The sequence below is a fragment of the Cyclopterus lumpus genome, chromosome 5 (assembly GCF_009769545.1).
Source record: "Cyclopterus lumpus isolate fCycLum1 chromosome 5, fCycLum1.pri, whole genome shotgun sequence".
NCBI lineage: Eukaryota > Metazoa > Chordata > Actinopteri > Perciformes > Cyclopteridae > Cyclopterus > Cyclopterus lumpus.
This window is the reverse complement of record NC_046970.1, coordinates 24,356,195-24,378,784: the sequence shown is the minus strand read 5'-3', so window position 1 is coordinate 24,378,784 and position 22,590 is coordinate 24,356,195. Positions and strand designations below refer to the sequence as shown.

General features: G+C 46.8%; 2 protein-coding genes across 8 annotated transcripts in view; both read right to left on the bottom strand.

Annotated features, from left to right (window-relative positions):
• LOC117730857 (NACHT, LRR and PYD domains-containing protein 12-like) overlaps window positions 1-8,460 on the bottom strand; it is a 9,822-nt gene extending 1,362 nt beyond the window's left edge. The window contains exons 1-7 of one of the 6 annotated variants that reach the window (XM_034532872.1): window positions 8,328-8,460; window positions 7,931-8,080; window positions 7,535-7,645; window positions 7,053-7,150; window positions 3,908-5,798; window positions 2,622-2,795; window positions 1,786-1,959 (exon numbers count right to left, since the gene is read on the bottom strand). In XM_034532872.1, the coding sequence (XP_034388763.1) occupies window positions 1,786-1,959; window positions 2,622-2,795; window positions 3,908-5,798; window positions 7,053-7,150; window positions 7,535-7,645; window positions 7,931-8,061 (2,579 nt within the window). In that variant the 5' untranslated portion in view covers window positions 8,062-8,080; window positions 8,328-8,460. Of the gene's footprint in view, window positions 1-1,501; window positions 1,960-2,621; window positions 2,796-3,907; window positions 5,799-7,052; window positions 7,151-7,534; window positions 7,646-7,930; window positions 8,239-8,327 lie in introns of those variants that run through there. The other 5 variants (XM_034532871.1, XM_034532866.1, XM_034532869.1 and 2 more) reach the window with 5 other exon arrangements.
• Window positions 8,461-13,334: 4,874 nt separating this feature from the next.
• The window catches only part of LOC117730349 (filamin-B), a 47,550-nt gene continuing 38,294 nt past the window's right edge, over window positions 13,335-22,590 (bottom strand). For both annotated transcript variants that reach the window (XM_034532011.1, XM_034532012.1), the window contains 14 exons: window positions 22,459-22,587; window positions 22,186-22,359; window positions 21,298-21,456; window positions 20,285-20,488; window positions 20,023-20,175; window positions 19,718-19,840; window positions 18,910-19,176; window positions 18,507-18,644; window positions 18,276-18,391; window positions 16,175-16,307; window positions 15,881-16,057; window positions 15,549-15,767; window positions 15,246-15,443; window positions 13,335-14,600 (listed from right to left, as the gene is read on the bottom strand). In XM_034532011.1, coding sequence (XP_034387902.1) covers window positions 14,413-14,600; window positions 15,246-15,443; window positions 15,549-15,767; window positions 15,881-16,057; window positions 16,175-16,307; window positions 18,276-18,391; window positions 18,507-18,644; window positions 18,910-19,176; window positions 19,718-19,840; window positions 20,023-20,175; window positions 20,285-20,488; window positions 21,298-21,456; window positions 22,186-22,359; window positions 22,459-22,587 — 2,378 coding nt within the window. In that variant the 3' untranslated portion in view covers window positions 13,335-14,412. The remainder of the gene's footprint in view (window positions 14,601-15,245; window positions 15,444-15,548; window positions 15,768-15,880; window positions 16,058-16,174; window positions 16,308-18,275; window positions 18,392-18,506; window positions 18,645-18,909; window positions 19,177-19,717; window positions 19,841-20,022; window positions 20,176-20,284; window positions 20,489-21,297; window positions 21,457-22,185; window positions 22,360-22,458; window positions 22,588-22,590) is intronic.

Here is a 22,590-nt window from a genome sequence, read left to right as displayed (position 1 = left end):
AGTTTCAAAGATGTTTAATATGCAAGGATGAAAAAAAAAAACGAAGTCTATGCTTCATGTGTTAAAGCTGCATTCTCTCTCCTGACCACCAGGGGGCGACTCCTCTGGTTATATAGAAGTCTATGCTTCATGTGTTAAAGCTGCATTCTCTCTCCTGACCACCAGGGGGGCGACTCCTCTGGTTGTATAGAAGTATATCCTTCATGTGTTAAAGCTGCATCCTCTCTCCTGACCACCAGGGGGCGACTCCTCTGGTTGTATAGAAGTCTATGCTTCATGTGTTAAAGCTGCATTCTCTCTCCTGACCACCAGGGGGCGACTCCTCTGGTTGTATAGAAGTCTATGCTTCATGTGTTAAAGCTGCATTCTCTCTCCTGACCACCAGGGGGCGACTCCTCTGGTTGTATAGAAGTCTATGCTTCATGTGTTAAAGCTGCATTCTCTCTCCTGACCACCAGGGGGCGACTCCTCTGGTTGTATAGAAGTCTATGCTTCATGTGTTAAAGCTGCATTCTCTCTCCTGACCACCAGGGGGCGACTCCTCTGGTTGTATAGATGTCTATGCTTCATGTGTTAAAGCTGCATTCTCTCTCCTGACCACCAGGGGGCGACTCCTCTGGTTGTATAGATGTCTATGCTTCATGTGTTAAAGCTGCATTCTCTCTCCTGACCACCAGGGGGCGACTCCTCTGGTTGTATAGAAGTCTATGCTTCATGTGTTAAAGCTGCATTCTCTCTCCTGACCACCAGGGGGCGACTCCTCTGGTTGTATAGAAGTCTATGCTTCATGTGTTAAAGCTGCATTCTCTCTCCTGACCACCAGGGGGCGACTCCTCTGGTTGTATAGAAGTCTATGCTTCATGTGTTAAAGCTGCATTCTCTCTCCTGACCACCAGGGGGCGACTCCTCTGGCTGTATAGAAGTCTATGCTTCATGTGTTAAAGCTGCATTCTCTCTCCTGACCACCAGGGGGCGACTCCTCTGGTTGTATAGAAGTCAATGCTTCATGTGTTAAAGCTGCATTCTCTCTCCTGACCACCAGGGGGCGACTCCTCTGGTTGTATAGAAGTCTATGCTTCATGTGTTAAAGCTGCATTCTCTCTCCTGACCACCAGGGGGGCGACTCCTCTGGTTGTATAGAAGTATATCCTTCATGTGTTAAAGCTGCATTCTCTCTCCTGACCACCAGGGGGCGACTCCTCTGGTTGTATAGAAGTCTATGCTTCATGTGTTAAAGCTGCATTCTCTCTCCTGACCACCAGGGGGCGACTCCTCTGGTTGTATAGAAGTCTATGCTTCATGTGTTAAAGCTGCATTCTCTCTCCTGACCACCAGGGGGTGACTCCTCTGGTTGTATAGAAGTCTATATAAATGACTCTACTTCTCTTGATGTATTCCCTCAGTAAACATTGTAAACATTAGTGTTTGGTCTTAATCTCTAGTTTCAAGTCTTCTTCAATACAGCGTGATGTTCATTTAGTAAATGATGGTCATTTAGAGTCAAACAGACCATAAAGCAGGGGATACTTTAGGGGCGGGGCTACAAAGTCGACACCAGAGACTTATACGGAGTCTCTTCCTCACTCCAGATGACTACGTCCACTTTTAATAAACAGTCCATGGTGTAAGTGCATCATGGGAAAGGACATAGGACGTCACCTTGTGGACTATTCCACCTCAGCCTCCGTGTGGATCCGAAGGATATCAACCGGATGTCTGCAGTTTAGTGTCAACATAACTTTTACATTATTAATCTCAGCACTGAAGTAAAGAATGGTGTCTGACCTCAGAGTCTCCAGTCTACAATGTGGACTCTCCAGTCCAGCAGACAGCAGCTTCACTCCTGAATCCTTCAGGTTGTTTACACTCAGATCCAGTTCTCTCAGACTGGAGGGGCTGGACTTCAGAACTGAGGCCAGAGAAGAACAGCTGATCTCCGACATCCAGCAGTCCCACAACCTGAATAAAGAATAAAAGATGAAGATTATAATCCACCCTCGATGGACTGGCGGCCTGTCCAGGGTGTCCCCTGCCTTCGCCCTATGTCAGCTGGGATAGGCTCCAGTGCCCCCGCGACCCTAATGAGGATAAGCGGTATTGAAAATGGATGGATGGATGGATGGATTATAATCCATTCATAACCAATCACCATAATTAAATACAAATTGACTGAGCGGAGGTTTGCTCCACAGGTAAGAAGTCAGGCAAACAAACAAGGGGCAAAAGGCTGTCAGGAAAAAAGAAAGGCAGGTAACAAAGATCAGAAGGGGTCAAATACTAAAAAGCTAGACACAGAGATACTAAGACAAAAGGGAGCCCACAGACTAAATCCACTAGGGAGGAGGAGGGGTAATAGTGAACAGGTAATCACACTGGCCGGAAACACTAGAGGGCAAGAAGTGAAGTTCTTACAGGACACGAGAGGCATGGAACTACAAAACAAATCAAACTGAATCAAGGACTGACGTCACCTTCACGGACTGCTGGACCACCATGTGAGTCTGTGGAAGCTAAACACTCTCCTGTCAATCACGTCATGTCTCCACGTTCTGCCCCTCCAACAGATATTCTGCTTTTGTTTTTTCGTGGACATCCTGAAACCTCCCAGTGAGTGAACTGACCTCAGAGTCTCCAGTCTACAATGTGGACTCTCCAGTCCAGCAGACAGCAGCTTCACTCCTGAATCCTGCAAGTGCTTGTAACTCAGGTCCAGGTCTCTCAGACTGGAGGGGTTGGACTTCAGAGCTGAGACCACAACTTCATAGTGAGTCTCTGAGAGTCGACAGGCAGAAAGACTGTAGTGACACAAATATTACAACATGTTATGATGAAAGGGGACATTTATTATTGACTTACTGCTTCCTGTATTGATGAACATTATTACATATTATTAATATTATTACATGTCATTTAGCTGACGCTTTTATCCAAAGCGACTTACAATAAGTGCATTTAACCATGAGTACAAACTCAGAACAACAAGAATCAAGAAAGTAACGTTTCTTCAAGAAAGCCAAACTACAAAACTACCATAAGTAATACCACAAGTAATACCACAAGTAATACCACAAGTAATACCATAAGTAATACCACAAGTAATACCACAAGTAATACCATAAGTAATACCACAAGTAATACCACAAGTAATACCATAAGTAATACCACAAGTAATACCATAAGTAATACCACAAGTAATACCACAAGTAATACCACAAGTAATACCATAAGTAATACCTCAAGTAATACCACAAGTAATACCTCAAGTAATACCACAAGTAATACCACAAGTAATACCATAAGTAATACCATAAGTAATACCACAAGTAATACCATAAGTAAGTTCCATTCAAGTGCCAGAACATTAGCTCTTCAGTGGTTCAGCTGATCTCATCTCACTGTGTTTCACATGAAACAAGAACTCGTCTTTTTCTCTCGTCTGCAGACTTTTAATCTTAGTTTTACTTGAATGGTGCAGATGAAGGAAGACAAAGGGTCGTAACAGACTAAAACGGACACTCGGGTCTGCAGACAGAACTATTGGTTCCAGCCTGCCCTCCATCCTGGACTTGTACACCTCCAGAGTCAGGAAGTGGTCTGGAAAGATCACTGCAGACCCTTCACACCCTCTGGGGGCGCTACGGAGCACTATATGGTCCAGGAACAGCTGCTTTCCACTGGCCGGCCCTCTGATGAACAATTAGTCACTATCCCAAATTCATTGTTTTTTATATTGTACATACTTGTTAAATGTTAATGTTGCTACGAACAAAATTATTGGCCTGGATTTGACTCCATACTAATCGGCCCTCAATTACAGTCTTCCTGTAGAGTCCACAATTCAGTTTCTATGTTAGAAGAACTAAACTCATCTACACTGATTCATAAAGTTAATCACATCTGGACTCACTCAGCCTTTCTGCAGTTCCTCACAGCTGGAATCAGTCTCCGTCGTCCCTCCTCTGATGTGTTGTACTGGTTCAGGTCCAACTTATCCAGAACCTCCTCTGACATCTGCAGCATGTGGGCCAGAGCTGAGCACTGGATCTCTGAGAGGATCTCTTCTGATCGGTTCTCTGACTTCAGGAACTCCTGGATCTCCTGATGAACTGATAGGTCCTTCATCTCCATCAGACAGTGGAAGATGTTGATGCTTCTGTCAGGAGAGATTGCATCACTGTTCATCTTTTTCAGGTTGTTGATGACTCTCTGGATGGTTTCTGGACGGTTGTCTGTCTGACCCAGCAGGCCTCCTAAGACTCTCTGGTTGGACTCTAGAGAGAGGCCATGAAGGAAGTGGACTAACAGGTCCAGGTGGCCATTTTTACTTTTGAGGGATTTCTCCATGGCTCTAACCAGGAAGTCCTCCAGGGATGAATCATTTTCATCATATTCACCACAAAGCTGGTACATGTCACCATCATTTTCCTCCTCACTCCCAGATGAACTACTATCCAAGGATGAGGAACTGTCCTTGTAATTCCAGTCTTCTCCCAGGAAGTCGTCCAGTACCTTTATTTTCTTTTGTGTGAAACAGTGGAACATGTAGACGGCAGCCAGGAACTCTTGAACACTCAGGTGAACAAAGCAGTAGACAGTTTTCTGGAAGATCACACTCTCTCTTCTGAAGATCTCTGTACAGACTCCTGAGAACACCGAGGCCTCTGTGACATCTAGACCACACTGCTCCAGGTCTTCTTGGTAGAACATGATGTTTCCTTTCTCCAGATGTTCAAACGCCAGCCTCCCCAGCTTCAGGAGAACTTCCCCGTCATCCTCCATCAGCTCCTGAGGACTCGTCTCGTGTCCCTCGTGGTACTTCTGCTTCTTCCTCTTTGTCTGGACCAGCAGGAAGTGTGAGTACATGTCGGTCAGGGTCTTGGGCAGCTCTCCTCTCTGGCCTGCAGTCCACATGTGTTCCAGAACTGTAGCAGTGATCCAGCAGAAGACTGGGATCAGACACATGATGTGGAGGCTTCTGGATGTCTTGATGTGTGAGATGATGGTGCTGCACAGCTCTGCATCACTGAATCTCCTCCTGAAGTACTCGTCCTTCTGGAGGTCGGTGAAGCCTCGTACTTCTGTTAGCCTGTCAACACGAGTAGGAGGGATCTGATTGGCTGCTGCAGGTCTGGAAGTTATCCAGACGAGAGCCGAGGGAAGCAGATTCCCCTCGATGAGGTTCGTCAGCAGCACGTTGACCGATGCCTCCTGGGTGACATCACACACAACCTCATTGTTGATGAAATCCAAAGCCATTCTGCTTTCATCCAGACCATCAAAGATGAACAGAACCTTCCAGCCAGAGAGCTCCTCTGCTGTGACCTTCTGTAATGTTGGATGGAACACATGGAGCAGCTTGAGAAGACTGTACCGCTCCTCTTTGATCAGGTTCAGCTCCCTGAACGAAAGCACAACCACCAGACCCACATCCTGGTTCTCCAAACCCTCGGCCCAGTCCAGAGTGAACTTCTGCACCGAGAAGGTTTTTCCAACGCCAGCGACGCCGTTGGTCAGAACCACTCTGATGCGTCTCCGTTGGTCAGCTGAGGCTTTGAAGATGTCGTGGCACTTGATGGGAGTGTCTTGGAGGGTCTTCTTCTTGGAAGCCGACTCGAGCTGCCTCACCTCATGTTGGGTATTGACCTCTTCACTCTGTCCCTCTGTGATGTAGAGCTCCGTGTAGATGCTGTTGAGGAGGGTTCCACTTCCTGTTTCACCGCTTCCTTCAGTCACACGTTCACATCTCTTCTTCAGACTGATCTTGTGTTCATCTAAAACCTCCTGTAGACCAGGATCTGCTGAACCAGAGACACAAGAGAGAACATATGAAGAAGATATGATATTGATTTGACGAAAACAATCAGGAAACAAACAAAATCAGGCCGATATCTGAAGGTACAGACGAGGTAACTTTCAGTTTGATCCCGTTAGAAGCTACAACAGTGGTGAGATGTGAACACAGAGAGCTTTCTCTCTGGTCACCTGTTGATCCAGTCAGTGAAGCTACAGACGTGGTTTTGGTTTGAGGGATTAGACCGTCTCCGTCATGGTGCTGGGTTTTTACATGGTCGGTTTTCCTGTTTTATTTTGACGAATCCTCCGTATGACACCGGGGATTCGTTCTTTGGACTTGTAGGCGGAATTCCTCTTTTCCTAGGACCGGGGACAGTACCGGCCTCTCGGAGGGTTACCCGGCGATCTGATTCTCGTCTGGCGGCGGAGAAAACGGCGAATGTCGACGGAAATTCGTTCTGCAGGTTAAAGTGGCAGAACACGGGGCAAGTTATCCGTTTCTCCTTTGGGATCCAAAAATGTTAACGCATGATGGGGGTTAGAAAAGTGAAAACCAGGTCATTCAAAATGACATGCAGGCCTCTCTTTGTTTCAACCACATGGTAAAGCCCTAACAAAAGGTACTTCCGAGCATGTACATTGCAGGATTTTTTTTTTTTTTTTGTTTACTTTCACTTTTTGTTTCAAACTTGTCTTTTCTTCATTTTACCTGCCTGCCTGGTGTCTTGAATTTGGGGAACTTCCCAGCCTGCAAACCCCGGCCTCCAATAGACCTCCTCTAGAGTGTTCCAGCCTTCGCTGCCGGTCTCCTAGTTCCTGGCCATTCTCCAGTCATCCCCCGCCAATCTCCAGACCTGCTCCCCCAACAGCCCTCTGGTCTGGTTGCCCTCCTGAGAGGCTTCGCCGGTGTCCCCTGCCCCCATCTGCCTTCGATCTCATGCTCAGCCTTCCAGTTCCTGGTTTCACGTGCTTGTCAGTTGTGGTTTTTGCTGCAAGCTTTTGTTGTTAAAGCTCGCCTTTTGTTCATTTTGTTTGCAAAGCTGGTGCATCTGGCCCACGGTGTCCCCGTTACCAAGTAGTGCCACAACAGCTATATCATAACAGTTTTTCACATGTTTTATGTATTTTGGGTTCAGATTGTCTGTCAAAGAAGAACAGTGATGCAGAGCTGGAGCAGATCTTAAACAAGAGTTCATGTATGAGAACCACACTTCCTGTTTGCAGACATGAAGACATCAGCAGAGACATGGACAGCTTACTTTGTACAGTGCTGCTCTCACTGGCTGTCTGCGGTCCAGCTCTGGTTCTGGTTCTGGACATCAGCTCCTCCTCAGGAACAGGACTCATCTTCCTCGTTCTGTGGAGACATTTCTTTATCACTAAAATGATTTCTTGGTTGGTGATGAAAACATCCAGATTTGGACCAAAGTGTAGAAGCTCAGAAGTTCAGTTCAAGTTTTATTACGTTTCTGTTCAGTCTGGAATGAACAGTTCTTTTATTTCAACTCTCCTGCTTTCATAAACAATAATGAGCTGCTTTCCTGATGAAACATGTAGTGATCGGTCTGTACTTTGTTTAAACAAAGTCAACACTTCCTGCAGCTCCTTCAAAGTAAAAGTCCTCATGAAAGAGAGCTGATTGGGTCCTTTACTGAGTCTCAGAGTCTTCAAGCTTTAGCTCGAGTCAGTGAGGTTAGAAGAGCTGGACATGTGTGAGGCTAGTTCATAAAAGTTCTCTTACTTTGAGTCTGAGGGTCCAGGTTCAGGACTGAGGTCCGGAGGAGCATCTTTGGACCGATGACTCTTCATAGACTGACAGATGGATCCTGGAGACTCTGCTCTGGACTGAACTCTGCAAACATCAAGAGGGTTTAATTCAGAATGAATCTTTGATAACAACAAAGACCTTAAAGTAGATCTGAATACACAAACTACTGTACTGCATATATATAGAAGGCTTTAAAGTGTGTATTAGTCCTCTTGGATTACACCACAGCCTTTCTAGGTGACTGACAGCTGTCACTGAGACGAAGACGAAGAACCTCAAACTCTACATCTCTAAATCTATAGAAACATTGTCAGAGGTCCAGGAAGTGAACATGAGTTGTTCTGAAGGAGTTCATAGAAGTTCTCTTACTCTGAGTCTGAGGGTCCAGGTTCAGGACTGAGGTCCGGAGGAGCATCTTTGGACCGATGACTCTTCATAGACTGACAGATGGATCCTGGAGACTCTGCTCTGTCCTCCTCTTCCTCCTCATAACCACTCATCTTCTGATCTGACGTCAGTCTGAGAGTTAAACAGGAACACTGACTGTGAGCTCACGGCACAAGAATCAAGTTTGATCGAGAGACACACACACACACACACGCACACTCTCACTCACTCACTCACACACACACACACACACACACGCAAAATCTCGCTCACTCACTCACACACACACACACACACACACGCACACTCACTCACTCACTCACTCACTCACTCACTCACACACACACACACACACACACACACTCTCACACACACTCACTCTGCTTCAGCTTCTCTCCTTCTGCTCCGTCGACTCTAAATGAAGTCTAAACTGAAACAACACTTGAGGTTCCTGAACGCATCGCTCTCTCTTTTCCGGTAAGCGTATTGCATCACTTCCGGTTGCCAGCTTAGCAGCTCGCGATGTCTTCCTCTCCCCCTCTCGCTCCCTCTTGCTCAGAGTGTCTCATGTAGAGCTATTCCTCTGCCTCCCTTAATGATAATGGTACCTGCAACAAGTGTAGTTCATTTGCTGGTTGGAGGCAGTTCTAAGTGGGTTAGATGCACGGCTCCGCACCATCGAAGCTCAGACAGTTACGCTAGTTAGCCCGCCTCCCCCCATAGCCGGTGCGAAGCCTTTAGCATTAGCCTCTGTTAGCTGTCCCCCGGCAGCCCCCGAGCAGCCGGATGGCTGGGTGACTGTTCGAAAGGGTTTTAAGTCTAAACAGAATCCCACTGAGCACCGCCAACCTCTTCACGTTTCGAACCAGTTTTCCCCACTCAGCGACGCACCCGCTGAGAAACCCACTCTGGTTATAGGTAGCTCCATAGTCAGAAACGTGAAGATAGGGAAGCCAGGGACCAAAGTCATATGCATCCCGGGGGCCAGAGGGTCGGAGGTCACTAAAATTAATGTGGAATCGGTGTGTACTTATGCCAAGACAATGTCGGACACCGTAGTTTTCTCTGGCCCTCTCCCCAATCTGATCAATGATGACATGTATAGCCGCATGTCGTCATTCAACCGCTGGTTGTCCAGGTGGTGCCCAGCAAACAATGTGGGTTACATAGATAACTGGCAGACTTTCTGGGGAAAGCCTGATCTGATGAGTCGAGACGGCATTCATCCAACTTGGGATGGAGCGCGTCTCATTTCTGCGAACATGGCCAAGTTGATTAGCGGACTTAATCCATGACCCAGAGTTCAGACCAGGAAGCAGAAGCAGAGTTGTAGTCTTCCACCCTTCTCTGCACTTCCATTCGAGCAGTTACCCACCCTTAACCTTAACTCTATAGAGACTGTGTCTGTCCCACGGCCACTTAAATTAATTAAATCAAAAGTAACCAGAAGAGGAGTCATACAAAATAACCTCATAAAGGTTAACATCACTACTGCCACAGTGCAACAAAAGAAAAGAATTAAATGTGGACTCCTAAATATTAGATATCTGTCATCTAAAGTTGTATTAGTAAATGATTTAATATCAGATAATCACATTGATTTATTGTGTCCTACTGAAACCTGGCTGAGGCATGAAGAATATGTCAGCCTAAATGAATCAACTCCTCCAAGTCATATTAATACTCACATTCCTCGAGGCACCGGCCGAGGAGGTGGAGTAGCAGCCATCTTTGACTCAAGCCTATTAATGAATCCTAAACCTAAACTAAACTACAACTCATTTGAAAGCCTTGTTCTTAGTCTTTCACATCCAACCTGTAAAACATTACAGCCAATTCTATTTGTTATACTGTACCGGCCACCAGGTCCATATTCAGAATTTATATCTGAATTTTCTGAGTGTTTATCAAGTTTAGTCCTTAAAACTGATAAGGTTATTATTGTAGGAGATTTTAATATTCATGTGGATATTGACAATGATTGCCTTAGTATTGCATTTATCTCATTGTTGGACTCGATTGGCTTCTGTCAGAGTACAGAAACCCACTCACTGCTTTGGCCACACCCTCAACCTTGTTCTTGCATATGGCATTGACATTGAGCATTTGGAGGTCTTCCCACAGAACCCTCTTCTGTCAGACCATTACCTCATATGTTTTGAGTTCATACTCCCGGAGTGTACACCGTTAGTCAAAAGTTTACACCAGATGTCTAACTGACAGTGCTGTAGCTAAATTTATAGAAGCGATTCCTTCTGCATTTGATTCAATACCACGTCTGGAAGAATCACGCTTAGTTTGGCGAGATAGTCTTAAAACATATAAAAAGGCTCTCCGTAATGCCAGAGCAGCCTATTACTCATCAGTAATAGAGAAAAATAAGAACAACCCCAGGGTTCTCTTTAGCACTGTAGCCAGGCTGACAGAGAGTCACAGCTCTGTGGAGCCGTGTATTCATATAGACCTCAGTAGTAATGACTTCATGAACTTCTTCAATGAAAAGATTTTAACTATTAGAGTCTAGATTGATGCTCTCTTGCCCTTAACTACTGCCGATCTGTCATCAAGAGGAGTGGCCTTGGAAACGGCTGTATGCCCTGGTGTATATTTGGATAGCTTTTCTCCCATTAACCTAGACCAATTGTCCTCAATGGTTTCTACTTCTAAACCGTCTACCTGTCTCTTAGACCCCATCCCAACGAGGCTGCTTAAAGACGTGTTGCCTTTAATTGGCACCTCTCTGCTGGATATTGTTAATGTGTCTTTGCTAACAGGCCATGTACCACATTCCTTCAAAGTAGCTGTAATTAAACCTCTCCTGAAAAAGCCCACTCTTAATCCAGAGGTGTTGGCTAACTACAGACCAATCTCTAACCTTCCCTTCCTCTCTAAGATCCTTGAGAAAGTAGTCGCAAATCAGTTGTGCGACTTCCTACATCAGAATAGTTTATTTGAGGAGTTTCAGTCAGGATTTAGACAACACCACAGCACAGAGACCGCACTGGTGAAAATTACAAATGACCTCCTAATTGCATCAGATAAAGGACTCATCTCGTTACTGGTATTATTAGACCATAGTGCTGCGTTCGACACCATTGATCATGACATCCTATTACAGATCAGTCGATCGGCATTTCAGGTACCGCACTAAGTTGGTTTAAATCCTATTTATCAGATCGATCTCAATTTGTATTTGTAAACGATGAAGCCTCAATGACCACCAACGTTAATCACGGAGTTCCACAAGGTTCTGTGCTTGGACCAATTTTATTTACCTTATATATGCTTCCTTTGGGCAATATTATCAGGAAACACTCCATAAACTTTAATTGTTATGCAGACGATACTCAATTATATCTATCGATCAAACCAGAGGAGACCAACCAGCTCGATAAAATTCAAGAATGTCTTAAAGACATAAAAACATGGATGACCTGCAACTTCCTGATGTTAAACTCAGACAAAACTGAAGTTATTTTACTGGGCCCTGAACACCTCAGAGATCAATTATCTGGTGATGTGGTTTCTGAAGATGGCATTGCCCTGGCATCCAATACCACTGTAAAGAATCTAGGCGTTTTCTTTGACCGAGACTTGTCCTTTAACTCCCACGTTAAGCAAATCTCAAGGATTGCTTTTTTTCATCTACGTAACATTTCAAAAATCAGGCACATCTTGTCTCAAAAAGATGCAGAAAAGCTGGTTCACGCGTTTGTTACTTCCAGACTAGATTACTGCAACTCCTTATTATCAGGCTGCTCTAATACGTCTCTTAAATCCCTCCAGTTGATCCAGAATGCTGCAGCTCGTGTACTCACAAAAACTAAGAAAAGAGATCACATTATTCCTGTATTAGCTGCTCTGCACTGGCTCCCTGTAAAATCAAGAATCACATTTAAAATTCTTCTCCTCACCTACAAAGCCTTGATTGGTGATGCACCATCATATCTTAAGGAGCTTGTAGTACCATATTGCCCCACTAGAGAGCTGCGCTCACTAAATGCGGGGCTACTTGTGGTTCCTAGAGTCCTAAAAAGTAGGATGGGAGCAAGAGCCTTCAGTTATCAAGCTCCTCTTTTATGGAACCAGCTTCCACTTTCAGTCCGGGAGGCAGACACAGTCACCTCATTCAAGAATAGACTTAAGACTTTCCTGTTTGATAGTGCTTATAGTTAGGGCTGAATCAGGTTTGCCCTGGTCCAGCCCCTTGATATGCTGCTATAGGCTTATAGGCTGCTGGGGGATGTTTTAGGATACACTGAGCACCTCTCTCCTCTTCTCTCTCTCCTTATGGATACATTTACATCTCTCCATTGCACCTTATTAACTCTGCTTCCTCCCCGGAGTCGTTGTGACTTCACGTCTCATAGGGTCCATTGGACCTGGAGGTGTCTGATGCCTGGTGAGCCGGCCTCCTGCCATTGGCCCTGCTGATCGCCCCGCCCCCCCTCCTCTCTACCTCCTTCTGTTTCATGGATTGGAGTTCCATTCATACATTGTCATATTCATGTAATGTGTTTATGTAACTTTGTAAATGCTGTTCATTCTGTACACATGACATCTATTGCTTCTGTCCATCCGGGGAGAGGGATCCTCCTCTGTTGCTCTCCTGAAGGTTTCTTCACTTTTTTCCCTGTCAAAGGTTATTTTTGGGGAGTTTTTCCTGATTCGATGTGAGGTCCTGGGACAGGGATGTCGTATGTGTACAGATTGTAAAGCCCTCTGAGGCAAATTTGTAATTTGTGATATTGGGCTATACAAAATAAACTGAATTTATGTAGAAGTGTGAGCTCACGCACAAGAATCAAGACAAACAAGTTTGATCAAGATACACACACACACACGCGCACACACACACACTCACGTGCGTGTGCGTGTGCTCACATTATTAATACGATGTGTTCATGAACAGGTTGAATTAAAATAAGTTTTGGTTAAAATGTTTCTTTATCTTTAAAGCAGAAAGATCTTTCTGTGTAAAGAACTAGAACCTTCATGTTCCTCTGGATCTGAAGCTTTCTGTGACAGGAGGAAGTGGGTTCAGGTGAACCTCCTTTCATCTGACCCTCAGGAGCCCCCCAGGGCCAGGTCCTGGATCATGATGTCCCTGTCCTGACCCCCATGAGGGCTCTAACCCTCAGGAGCCCCCCCAGGATCAGGTCCAAGGAGAGGAGACGGGAGGAGTTCTTTTTTTAATGACTTTTTCAACATGCTAAACTATAACTTAAAACTCACTTTGTATAACAAGCGATTTATTAATCTTATGCACCTGTGAAATCATAAAGATTCATGCAAATTACACCCAAATTAAACTTTTAAGATAAAGTTATTCAGTCTGCTGAAGGTCCCTTTACAAAAGAGAAAGAAATCCAGAACAACAAAGTCAAATCTCCTTAATTCCAGTTGATTTTTAATTATCAAATGTACATCGTCTCAGGGTATCGTTTCATATTTTTTTTAAAAAAACACCCATTCATTAATACAAAATGAGAAGTTATTTATTCCCCCATAGAAAAAAAACATCCTCAAGTATCAAAAGTAGCAACGATTAGGCAACAAGATCCAGGTGAGATGATTTAAACCCTGATGATTTATACAGGATTTACACACATAATAATAAAAAACACACACATATTTGACCAAATGCTCCGGTCAGATCTATTCATGTGAAAACTACAGCACGTGATTAAGTAGTCAGTTGTCCAGTGCAGGAAAAAGCAGCTTTTTAAACGGTCACTGATTCGTTGTGGCGACGTTACGCAATCACGGGATTCTGGGAACTAAGAAAAAAAAAAAAACAATAATCAATAATCAGTAGTCGGTCCACAGGTCCAGTTGTCTGCTTGTAATTGAGATGTTAAGACTGTTTTGTGTGTGTTATCGAGAGCTTCACGATCAAAAAGTGACCTCCCGGAAGTCAAAGTTTAAACGCGTCAAATTTTCACCTGCGTAATTTCAGTTTATTTTTTTAAAATATTTTTGTATTTCAAAAGTTTGGCTGGGTCCAAAAACCTTTTTTTCCCCCAAATCCAGTTTGGATTTCGAGCTTCTACATCGATCTCAAGTATGAGAACCACCATCGAGCAAAATGTCTCAATTAATCTTTTTCAGGGGCATCAAAAAAAACGAGATCTCGCTTTTCCAGTCAAGCTTTAGGCCAGATTATTGTATATTTCATCATTTGGCCTCCCCGACTCCCTTCAGAAAATATGTCCAACTAACAGACCAGAGTCTCCATTTAACTCCATTTTTTTAAAATTATTGTGGTTTGGCAGATCGAGACATCCGAAAGCAAAAATGTACACAAACTTTATTCAGCGCCTCGTTCGTTGGACAGTAAACTCGCAGTGCGACTAATGTCGCCCGCTCAAAAACAGGGGATGCAAAATGGTTGGGGAGGATTTGGCAGCGGCGGCGTTTTTTTTTTTTTTTTTTTTTCTTCCTCTTCTTCTTTTCTTGGCGCATCACGGGACGCTGACGTTGAAGGGGGAGCCCGGGACGTGGTCTTCGCCCCACTTGACCACCAGGACGTAGTTGCCCCGCTCCTTCAGCATGTAGCTCACGTTGTACTGCAGGCTGCCCACATGCTTGACCAGGACCTCCTCGCAGGGGGCCTGAGGGCCGTGGACCCCCACCAGGAGCATGTTCTTACCTGGGGAGAGGAGAGAGGACGCAGCTTCAACACATGGAGCATATAGACTTCTATACAACCAGAGGAGTCGCCCCCTGGTGGTCAGTAGAGAGAATGCAGCTTTAACACATGAAGCATAGACTTCTATACAACCAGAGGAGTCGCCCCCTGGTGGTCAGTAGAGAGAATGCAGCTTTAACACATGAAGCATATACTTCTATACAACCAGAGGAGTCGCCCCCTGGTGATCAGGAGAGAGAATGCAGCTTTAACACATGAAGCATAGACTTCTATACAACCAGAGGAGTCGCCCCCTGGTGGTCAGTAGAGAGAATGCAGCTTTAACACATGAAGCATATACTTCTATACAACCAGAGGAGTCGCCCCCTGGTGATCAGGAGAGAGAATGCAGCTTTAACACATGAAGCATAGACTTCTATACAACCAGAGGAGTCGCCCCCTGTTGGTTAGGAGAGAGAATGCGGGGTTAAGACACTTCAGCTTCACCTCTCAAACCGGACGTTGAATCCTGGTACTTACTCCTGATCTAATCCATCACAACAGCAAGCGTTTACCCCCAAATGACCGGCTTCTCCCTTATTGGTTCACGCCAACATCGCAGGTGAATCTACAGTGACATCGTGTTGTGGGCGGAGTCTTCCTTACCGGCCTTGCTGCAGTCGACTGAGAAGTTGGCTCTCTGGCCTGCGAAGGCCTTGCCGAGGCCGGGCCCTCGGCTCAGCACCTTGCTGGCGTCGGAGTTGGTCAGCCAGGGCACGGCGCTGATGCTGGACGCCCTCAACGCCGGATCCACCGTCAGGGTCGACGTCTCGCTGGCGTTGGTTATGCTCACCAGCCGAGAGCCTGAGAGAATGGAGGGGAAAGCAACCGGAACTTAAAGTCACCGTTGAACAGGTTCAGATCCGTTCAGCTGTCAACGGACAGAAAGAGTGGAGTCCACCACCGTACCTGTGACTTTGGCCTTGAAGGGACTGCCACTGATGTGGTTCGGTCCTCCGTATTTGATGCTGATCAGGTAGTTGCCGGGCGCCATGGGGGTGTACAGCACCTTGTAGCCCTCCGGAACCTCCTTGCAGTCCATCTTGACCTTGGACGGACCCTCGATGGTGACGGCCAGCGCCCCGGGGCCCGCCTTGGTGTTGTTGATGGTGAACTCCGACTGGTTTCCTGCCAGGTGGGTCAAAGAGAACAGCCGTGGTTGTCACGGTGTTGAGGTCCTTTGGTCAATTAAATTCGTAATTTCGTTACGCATTAGTAACAGACGGACGCGGTGAACCCACCTGTCGTGCCTCTCTCCAGTCCGGCCCCGTACGCCGAGACCAGACCGGGGTCTCCGGTCTGTCCCGGTTCTCCGACTCGGACCTGGAAAGGACTACCTGGGATGTGAGAGCCGTTGAACTTGACGTCGATGGCGTGGACGCCGTTCTCTCTGGGGATGAACCGGATAGCGTACTTGTCTGGAGGGACGGGACGGAAAATTTGGTTACCTGAAGTCCAGACAGACAGGCAGGCAGACAGACAGGCAGGCAGGCAGACAGACAGGCAGGCAGGCAGACAGACAGGCAGACACAGACCTCTTTCCAGCTCCGTGACGACACACTCCTCCAGAGCTCCAGAGGGACTGTGGACTTTGGCCTCCATCTTGCCCTGCGCGCCGTTCAGACGCACCGCAAAGGATGCTGGGTGATTCACCTTCAGACCAGACTCCTAGCGAGGCCGGACACACACACACACACACACACACACACACACACACACTCGTGAACTACTAATTCTCTCCACGCCTCTTTGTTCTCCGTCCCTTATTCTTACCTGAGCTCCTGTCGGTGCAGCTTCAGCAGACGGAGGCAGAGGTGTATATAACATGTATATTATTATGTAATATGTATTACATAACATGTATATTATTTTAATTATTGTGTTTTCTCTGTATTTAGATATTTCTCCTTCTGCATTTCCATCATTGGCTTAGAGATCACCATGGTTACTTCCCTGGACAGCTGATGCCACATGCTCAAGTGTACAAAAAAAAAAAGTGAATTATATGTGAAATGTAAATATGTCAGATTTAGAGTAAAAATATTATATAATTTTAGATTATATTGCTTATATCCTTTGAATGTGGTTCTTGAAGAATTGAGAGTAATATTATATTATTTCTACAAAACTCTGATTAATTTTACGAAAGAAGCCAAAGTCACGTCATACATTTATAATAGAATAAGATGTGACATAGTAAATTATTGACGGAATTTAACGTTTAAAGAAATGCAACCGCACAAGAATTTAGACTAAATAAAATTGGCAAAGTTTAAAATGATTTAAAATGGCATTATACTATAATTAGATATTAAAATACACTTGCTATTTTAATAATACACTTTATTTACCATATTTCTTACTGTCAATTTGAATTGCACCGTGTTTGTTTATTGTTACTCCTACACACTGCGATCTGCAACCTCACCAGTAGATGGCGCCACATGCTCCACGCCGCCCCTTTAAGAACGCTGACTGATGAATTATAAGATAAGACGTAAATAATAATAATGAGCGCGTTGCAGACTGAACCGAGAAGACAATAAACAAACTACAGTCGGCAGGAGGTCTGCCTCGGTCTGCTGTAACTAGGCAACCCAGGAGCTGATGATGATGATGATGAAGACGGTGCTGTTAAAAAGCCTTTAAATGAAACACAAGAGAAACACCAGCAGTTCCACACCAGACGGAGGAGGGATGACCAGAGCCAGGCAAACGGTCCAGAGGGGAGATTTTTACTAACCAAATTTATTATTATAATAGGTTTGTGGATGAATTGTCATATTTTTCTAAGTAAGCTAAGATGCACTTATATACAAATTAAAATAATAAATCTAAATATACAATCTAAATAAAAAACATAACATATAAATCAAAAAATATGTATAAATCAAAAATATAAATACACATATAAATAAAAAATATATATTTTTGATATCGTGCAGCCCTAATGAAAAGTATCTAAATAATAAATTATATATTTATACATTGAATTATTTAGTTGACCAACACGATTCTTAACTAAAATAACCAAATAATTGTATATTTATTAATCAATCTTTGAATTTGCAGCTTTTTTTCCCCCCTATTCTACAGGATTGTTAAATCTAATTTATTTGCTGTTTTTGGTAGGTTGGACAATTTAAAGACATTTTCTTACATTTTATATAATAAATTACATAACTAATGAAAATAACTGAGACTTCCACCTTCGTGGTTCCCGTCAGAGCCTCTGGAGTCGGTGCGTTTGCCTGGCCGTGGTCACGTCCATGAGGCCAGTTGCATAAAAAAGGGAAATATTTAACATTTACCCCGATTATCTGTACGAATGCAAAGGTTCGACTGACGTGGGCTCTGTAAGGGCATTGAAGCTCACTTAATAACCGTGTTGATTTTGAGATCATAAGTGGGGGTTTTGGGAGCTAAAAATCATCAAGTTTGCATCCTTAAAGTGGATTTCAGGGCAGTATTGATTTTACGCTCCCCCCCCCCCCCCATAAATGTAATCCCAATAAACCAAACCAGTCGAACCGTCACACCCCCATCATCTTCCCCGTGCTGGGTTTTTTTTTTATGCAACCGTGCCCGCCGCGGAGCCCTCTCGGCTGGGTGCGGAGGTGTCTCCTCGTGCCTCACCTGAAGGCCGGTAACAGCCAGGCGGCGGGCGTCGTTCGCCGGAGCGACGACGGGAACGAGGAAGGGGCTGTCGGGGATGTGCTGCTCGTTGAACTTCACGGAAATCTCATAGTCACCTGGGAGGAGGAAGAGGAGGAGACGAGGTCACAAGGTCGCTCAGAGAGCCTGCCGTCGACGGACAACCATATGTGTGTGTGTGTGTGTGTGTGTGTGTGTGCGTGTTGGCTCTACCGGGGTCCTGAGCGACGTAAGCAACGCCGCAGGAGCCGTCTTTGCGGTCGTCGAAGGAGATCTCCGCCCGGCTCGGCCCCTCCACGGCGATGGACAGACCGCCGGCGCCGGCCTCCCTCGTCCAGATACTGAACTCGGCTGGGGTGAGAGAGAGAGTGAGAGAGAGAGTGAGAGAGAGAGTGAGAGACGGTGACCTGAAGAAAAAGCCACAACACCGAGAGCTCTTTCCCACAGATTTGACAGTTTTTCATGACCACCGAGTCGAGCTTTTCTTATTTTATGATAATCAAGCAAGTTAAAAGCTAAATAATAGCACTTTTTTTTGCTGTGTGAATTTTCTAAGTAAACTAGCGTCATGCGTTTATGAATGTGTGTGTGTGTGTGTGTGTGTGTGTGTGTGTACCTGGCTCCCCTGCCAGTGCTCCCTCCAGTCCGGGACCTCCCGCTCTGACCTTGGCGGCGCCGCCCTCTCCCAGGGGCCCCACGGTGAACTGGAAGGGGCTGCCCGGCACGTGCACGCCCCGGTACCTCACGCTCACGCTGTGCACGCCCATCTCCGTGGGCACGAAGCGCACGCAGTAGGTGTCGTTGCCCACGGCGACCAGCTCGGCGGGCTGCCGGGCGCCGGAGGGGGACGTGACCTCGGCAGTGACGTCCTGCAGGTCGATTGCTGCAAAGACAGAGCGAGAGAGTTTTAATAACTGTGTAATTATTTATAAAATACATAGTACTTGGTGTGGTGGTGAAGAGAAAGGAAACAATGAGGAAGGAAATAAGGAAACCTTGTGCGGCCAAGCAAGCTTATTTTGTTCTCTTTTCCTTGATCCTACAACGCACCCTCCACCCGGGCATCAACGACCCCTCGTCAACCCCAGCCAGCGCCACACCGGAGAGGCCGGAGGGAGCGAGAGGAGGCGAGGAGGAACCAGCTCACTGGAGGGAGGACGAGGGGGAAGAAGAGGAGGAAGAGAAGAGGGATAGAAGGAGAAAAGAAGGAGAAGCTCAGGCGGAAAAGAAGAATCACAAAGAGATAAAGAGGAGAAAAATGCAGAAGGCAGAATGTACAAATAAAAGGAAAGGAGGAAGAAGAAGAGGGAAGGATGGAAAGGAGATCAAGAAAGGACAGAATACACGGCCATCGGTCGCCTTGAGCCTTAAGATTAGCAAGGTTGGAAAGGTGTGTGTGTGTGTGTGTGTGTGTGTGTGTGTACCTGGTATCTTCAGACTGAGGTCGCACACACTCCCCACGCTGGAAACAGACGCCGCCTTCTGTCGCCGGGTGATGCTCTCCCGGATACGACCCTCTCCCGTGACCCGCACCGTGAACGGACTTCCTGTTGACACACACACACACACACACACACACACAATAAATACGTTTTCCCTTTAATGGTTTACTTAAAATATCACCATTACAATTTCACCTTTAAAAAAGGAGTTTGAATCAATAACTATGTTTCTAGACGAAGAATCTACAATACCGACAGAGAAAGTCATTGTTGTTGTTGTTGTTTACCTGGCACGTGTTCCTCTGCAAAGCGGATGGAGACGATGTAGTTCCCCGGCTCCGTCGGACAGTAGGCGACCTGACACGTGCCGTCCTCCAAGTCCTCCGTCTGGATGTCCACCTTGCTGGGCCCCTCGATGGCCAGCGCCAGGCCGCCGTAACCTGCACGGCGACACGGGACACGTGAGACACCGGGGCGGCTCCTCGACCAATCAACACCAAGTTATCACAGCGGGGTAAAAGGTCACCGGGGGTTCGCCGGCACACTGACCGGCGTCCCGCGTGTCGACCACGAAGCTGGCGTTGTCGAAGGTGGTCCCCTGGACGAGGCCGTCGCCGTGAGCTTTGACTTGGCTGGCGTCGCCGATCTCGGACTGGACCACCATGATGGTGATGGGGCTGTTGGCCACGTGGCGGCCGTTCTTCAGGATGCTCACCTGGTGCTCGCCCACCTCACGGGGGATGAAGGAGATACCTGGAGGGGGGGGGGGGGGGGACGGACATGGTGGTGAGACAGGAAACAGACAGGAGGGAAAGGAAACAGTAAGGAGGGGAAGGAAAGGAAACAAGGGGGAGGAAGAAAAGAGAGGGCAAAGAGGTAGAGAAGAGGAAGGAAGGATGGAGAGAAAAGAGAAGGGTAGTAAAGAGGGGGATGAGGAAGAAAGTGGAAGGAAGGAAGCAGAACGGGGGAAATAGAGAAGGGGATGAGTAAGTGAAGTGGAAGACAGGAGGGAAAGGAAATCGTAAGAGAAGTGGAAGGAAAGGAAACAAGGGGGAGGAAGAAAAGAGAGGGCGATGAGGTAGAGAAGAGGAAGGAAGGAAGCAAGCAGAATGGAGGAATAGAGAAGGGGATGAGGAAGTGAAGAGGAAGGAAGGAGAGAAAGGAACCCGTAAGAGAAGTGGAAGGAAGGAAGGTGAGAAAGAAGTGGAAGGAAAGTAAACAAGGGGGAGGAAGAGAAGAGAGGGCAATGAGGAAGAGAAAAGGATGGAAGGAGAGTGACAAAATAGGAGGAAGAAAAAAGATTGGGGTGAGAAAGAAGAAGAAGAGGGGAAGGAAGTAGAGGGAGAAAACAGAAGGGGAGAAGTAAAGAGAGGTGGATGAGCAAGAGAAGAGGAAGGAGGAAGAGAGTGGAAGTAAACAGCAAGAATATGAAGAAGGAAAGGTACGAAGAAAAGGGAAAAAAAGAGGGAGAAATTCGCAGACGACGAAATAAAATGAAATCGGGGGAAGAGAGAGAGAGTTTGTGTGTGTGTATGTGTGTGTGTGTGTGTGTGTGTGTGTACCGATGTGGTTGTTGGCCATCCTCTTCAGCAGGCAGGGCTCGTCGCGGCCGGACGGCGACACGATGCTGGCGGTCAGCAGGCTGAGGTCCGTCTCACTGATGTCCAGAGAGAAGTCTGCTGCAGAGCCCAACTTCACCTGAGAGCGGCGCTGGTTGTCCTCTGAGGGAGGGAGATAGGGAGGGAGAGGGAGGGAGAGAGTGAGGGAGGGAGAGAGGGAGGGAGAGAGGGAGGGAGTGGGAGTGGGAGAGGGAGTGAGGGAGGGAGGGTGTGAGGGAGAGAGAGAGAGAGTGAGTGAGTGAGTGAGTGAGTGAGTGAGTGAGTGAGTGAGTGAGTGAGTGAGTGAGTGAGAGAGAGAGAGAGAGGGAGAGAGAGAGGGTGTGAGGGAGGGAGGGTGTGAGGGAGAGAGAGAGAGGGAGGGAGGGAGAGAGGGTGGGAGTGAGGGAGAGGGAGGGAGAGAGGGTGGGAGTGAGTGAGTGAGTGAGTGAGTGAGTGAGTGAGAGAGAGAGAGAGAGAGAGAGAGGGAGGGAGGGAGAGAGAGAGGGTGTGAGGGAGGGAGGGTGTGAGGGAGAGAGAGAGGGTGTGAGGGAGAGAGAGAGAGGGTGTGAGGGAGAGAGAGAGAGGGAGAGAGAGAGAGAGAGAGAGAGAGAGAGGGAGTGAGGGAGAGATGGTGTGTGTGTGATGGAGGGAGTGTGTGTGTGTGATGGAGTGAGAGTGTGAGTGTGAGAGTGAGGGAGAGAGGGTGTGTGTGTGTGATGGGAGTGTGTGTGTGTGAGTGATGGAGGGAGTGTGTGAGTGTGAGTGAGTGAGTGAGTGAGTGAGTGAGTGAGGGTGTGTGTGTGTGTGTGGGAGGAAGGGAGAGAGAGTGAGAGAGTGTGTGTGTGTTCTGACCGGTGATCCTGGCGGTGAACGGGCTGCCCGCGATGTGCTTGTTGTTGTACTTCACCAGGATGTTGTAGTCCCCGGTCAGAGTGGGCAGGTAGCTGACGCTGCACGTCCCGTCCTTGTTGTCCACGCAGCTGATGTCGGCTTTGGAGGGACCCTCGATGGCCAGGTCCAGACCCCCTGGAGAGAGAGACACACACACACACACACACACACACAGGTAATCAATAATCCTGGTCCCGATCACATCTGATGACGGCCATCTTGGAGCCCACGCACCTTCCGAGGCGTCCTCCGTGAAGACGGTGAAGGTGGCCACCTTGTTGGCGACGCCGTAGCTCAGACCCGGACCGTAGGCTGTGACGTTGGGGCTGCTGGCGTGGTTCACGTAGAACTGAAGGGGAGACTCTG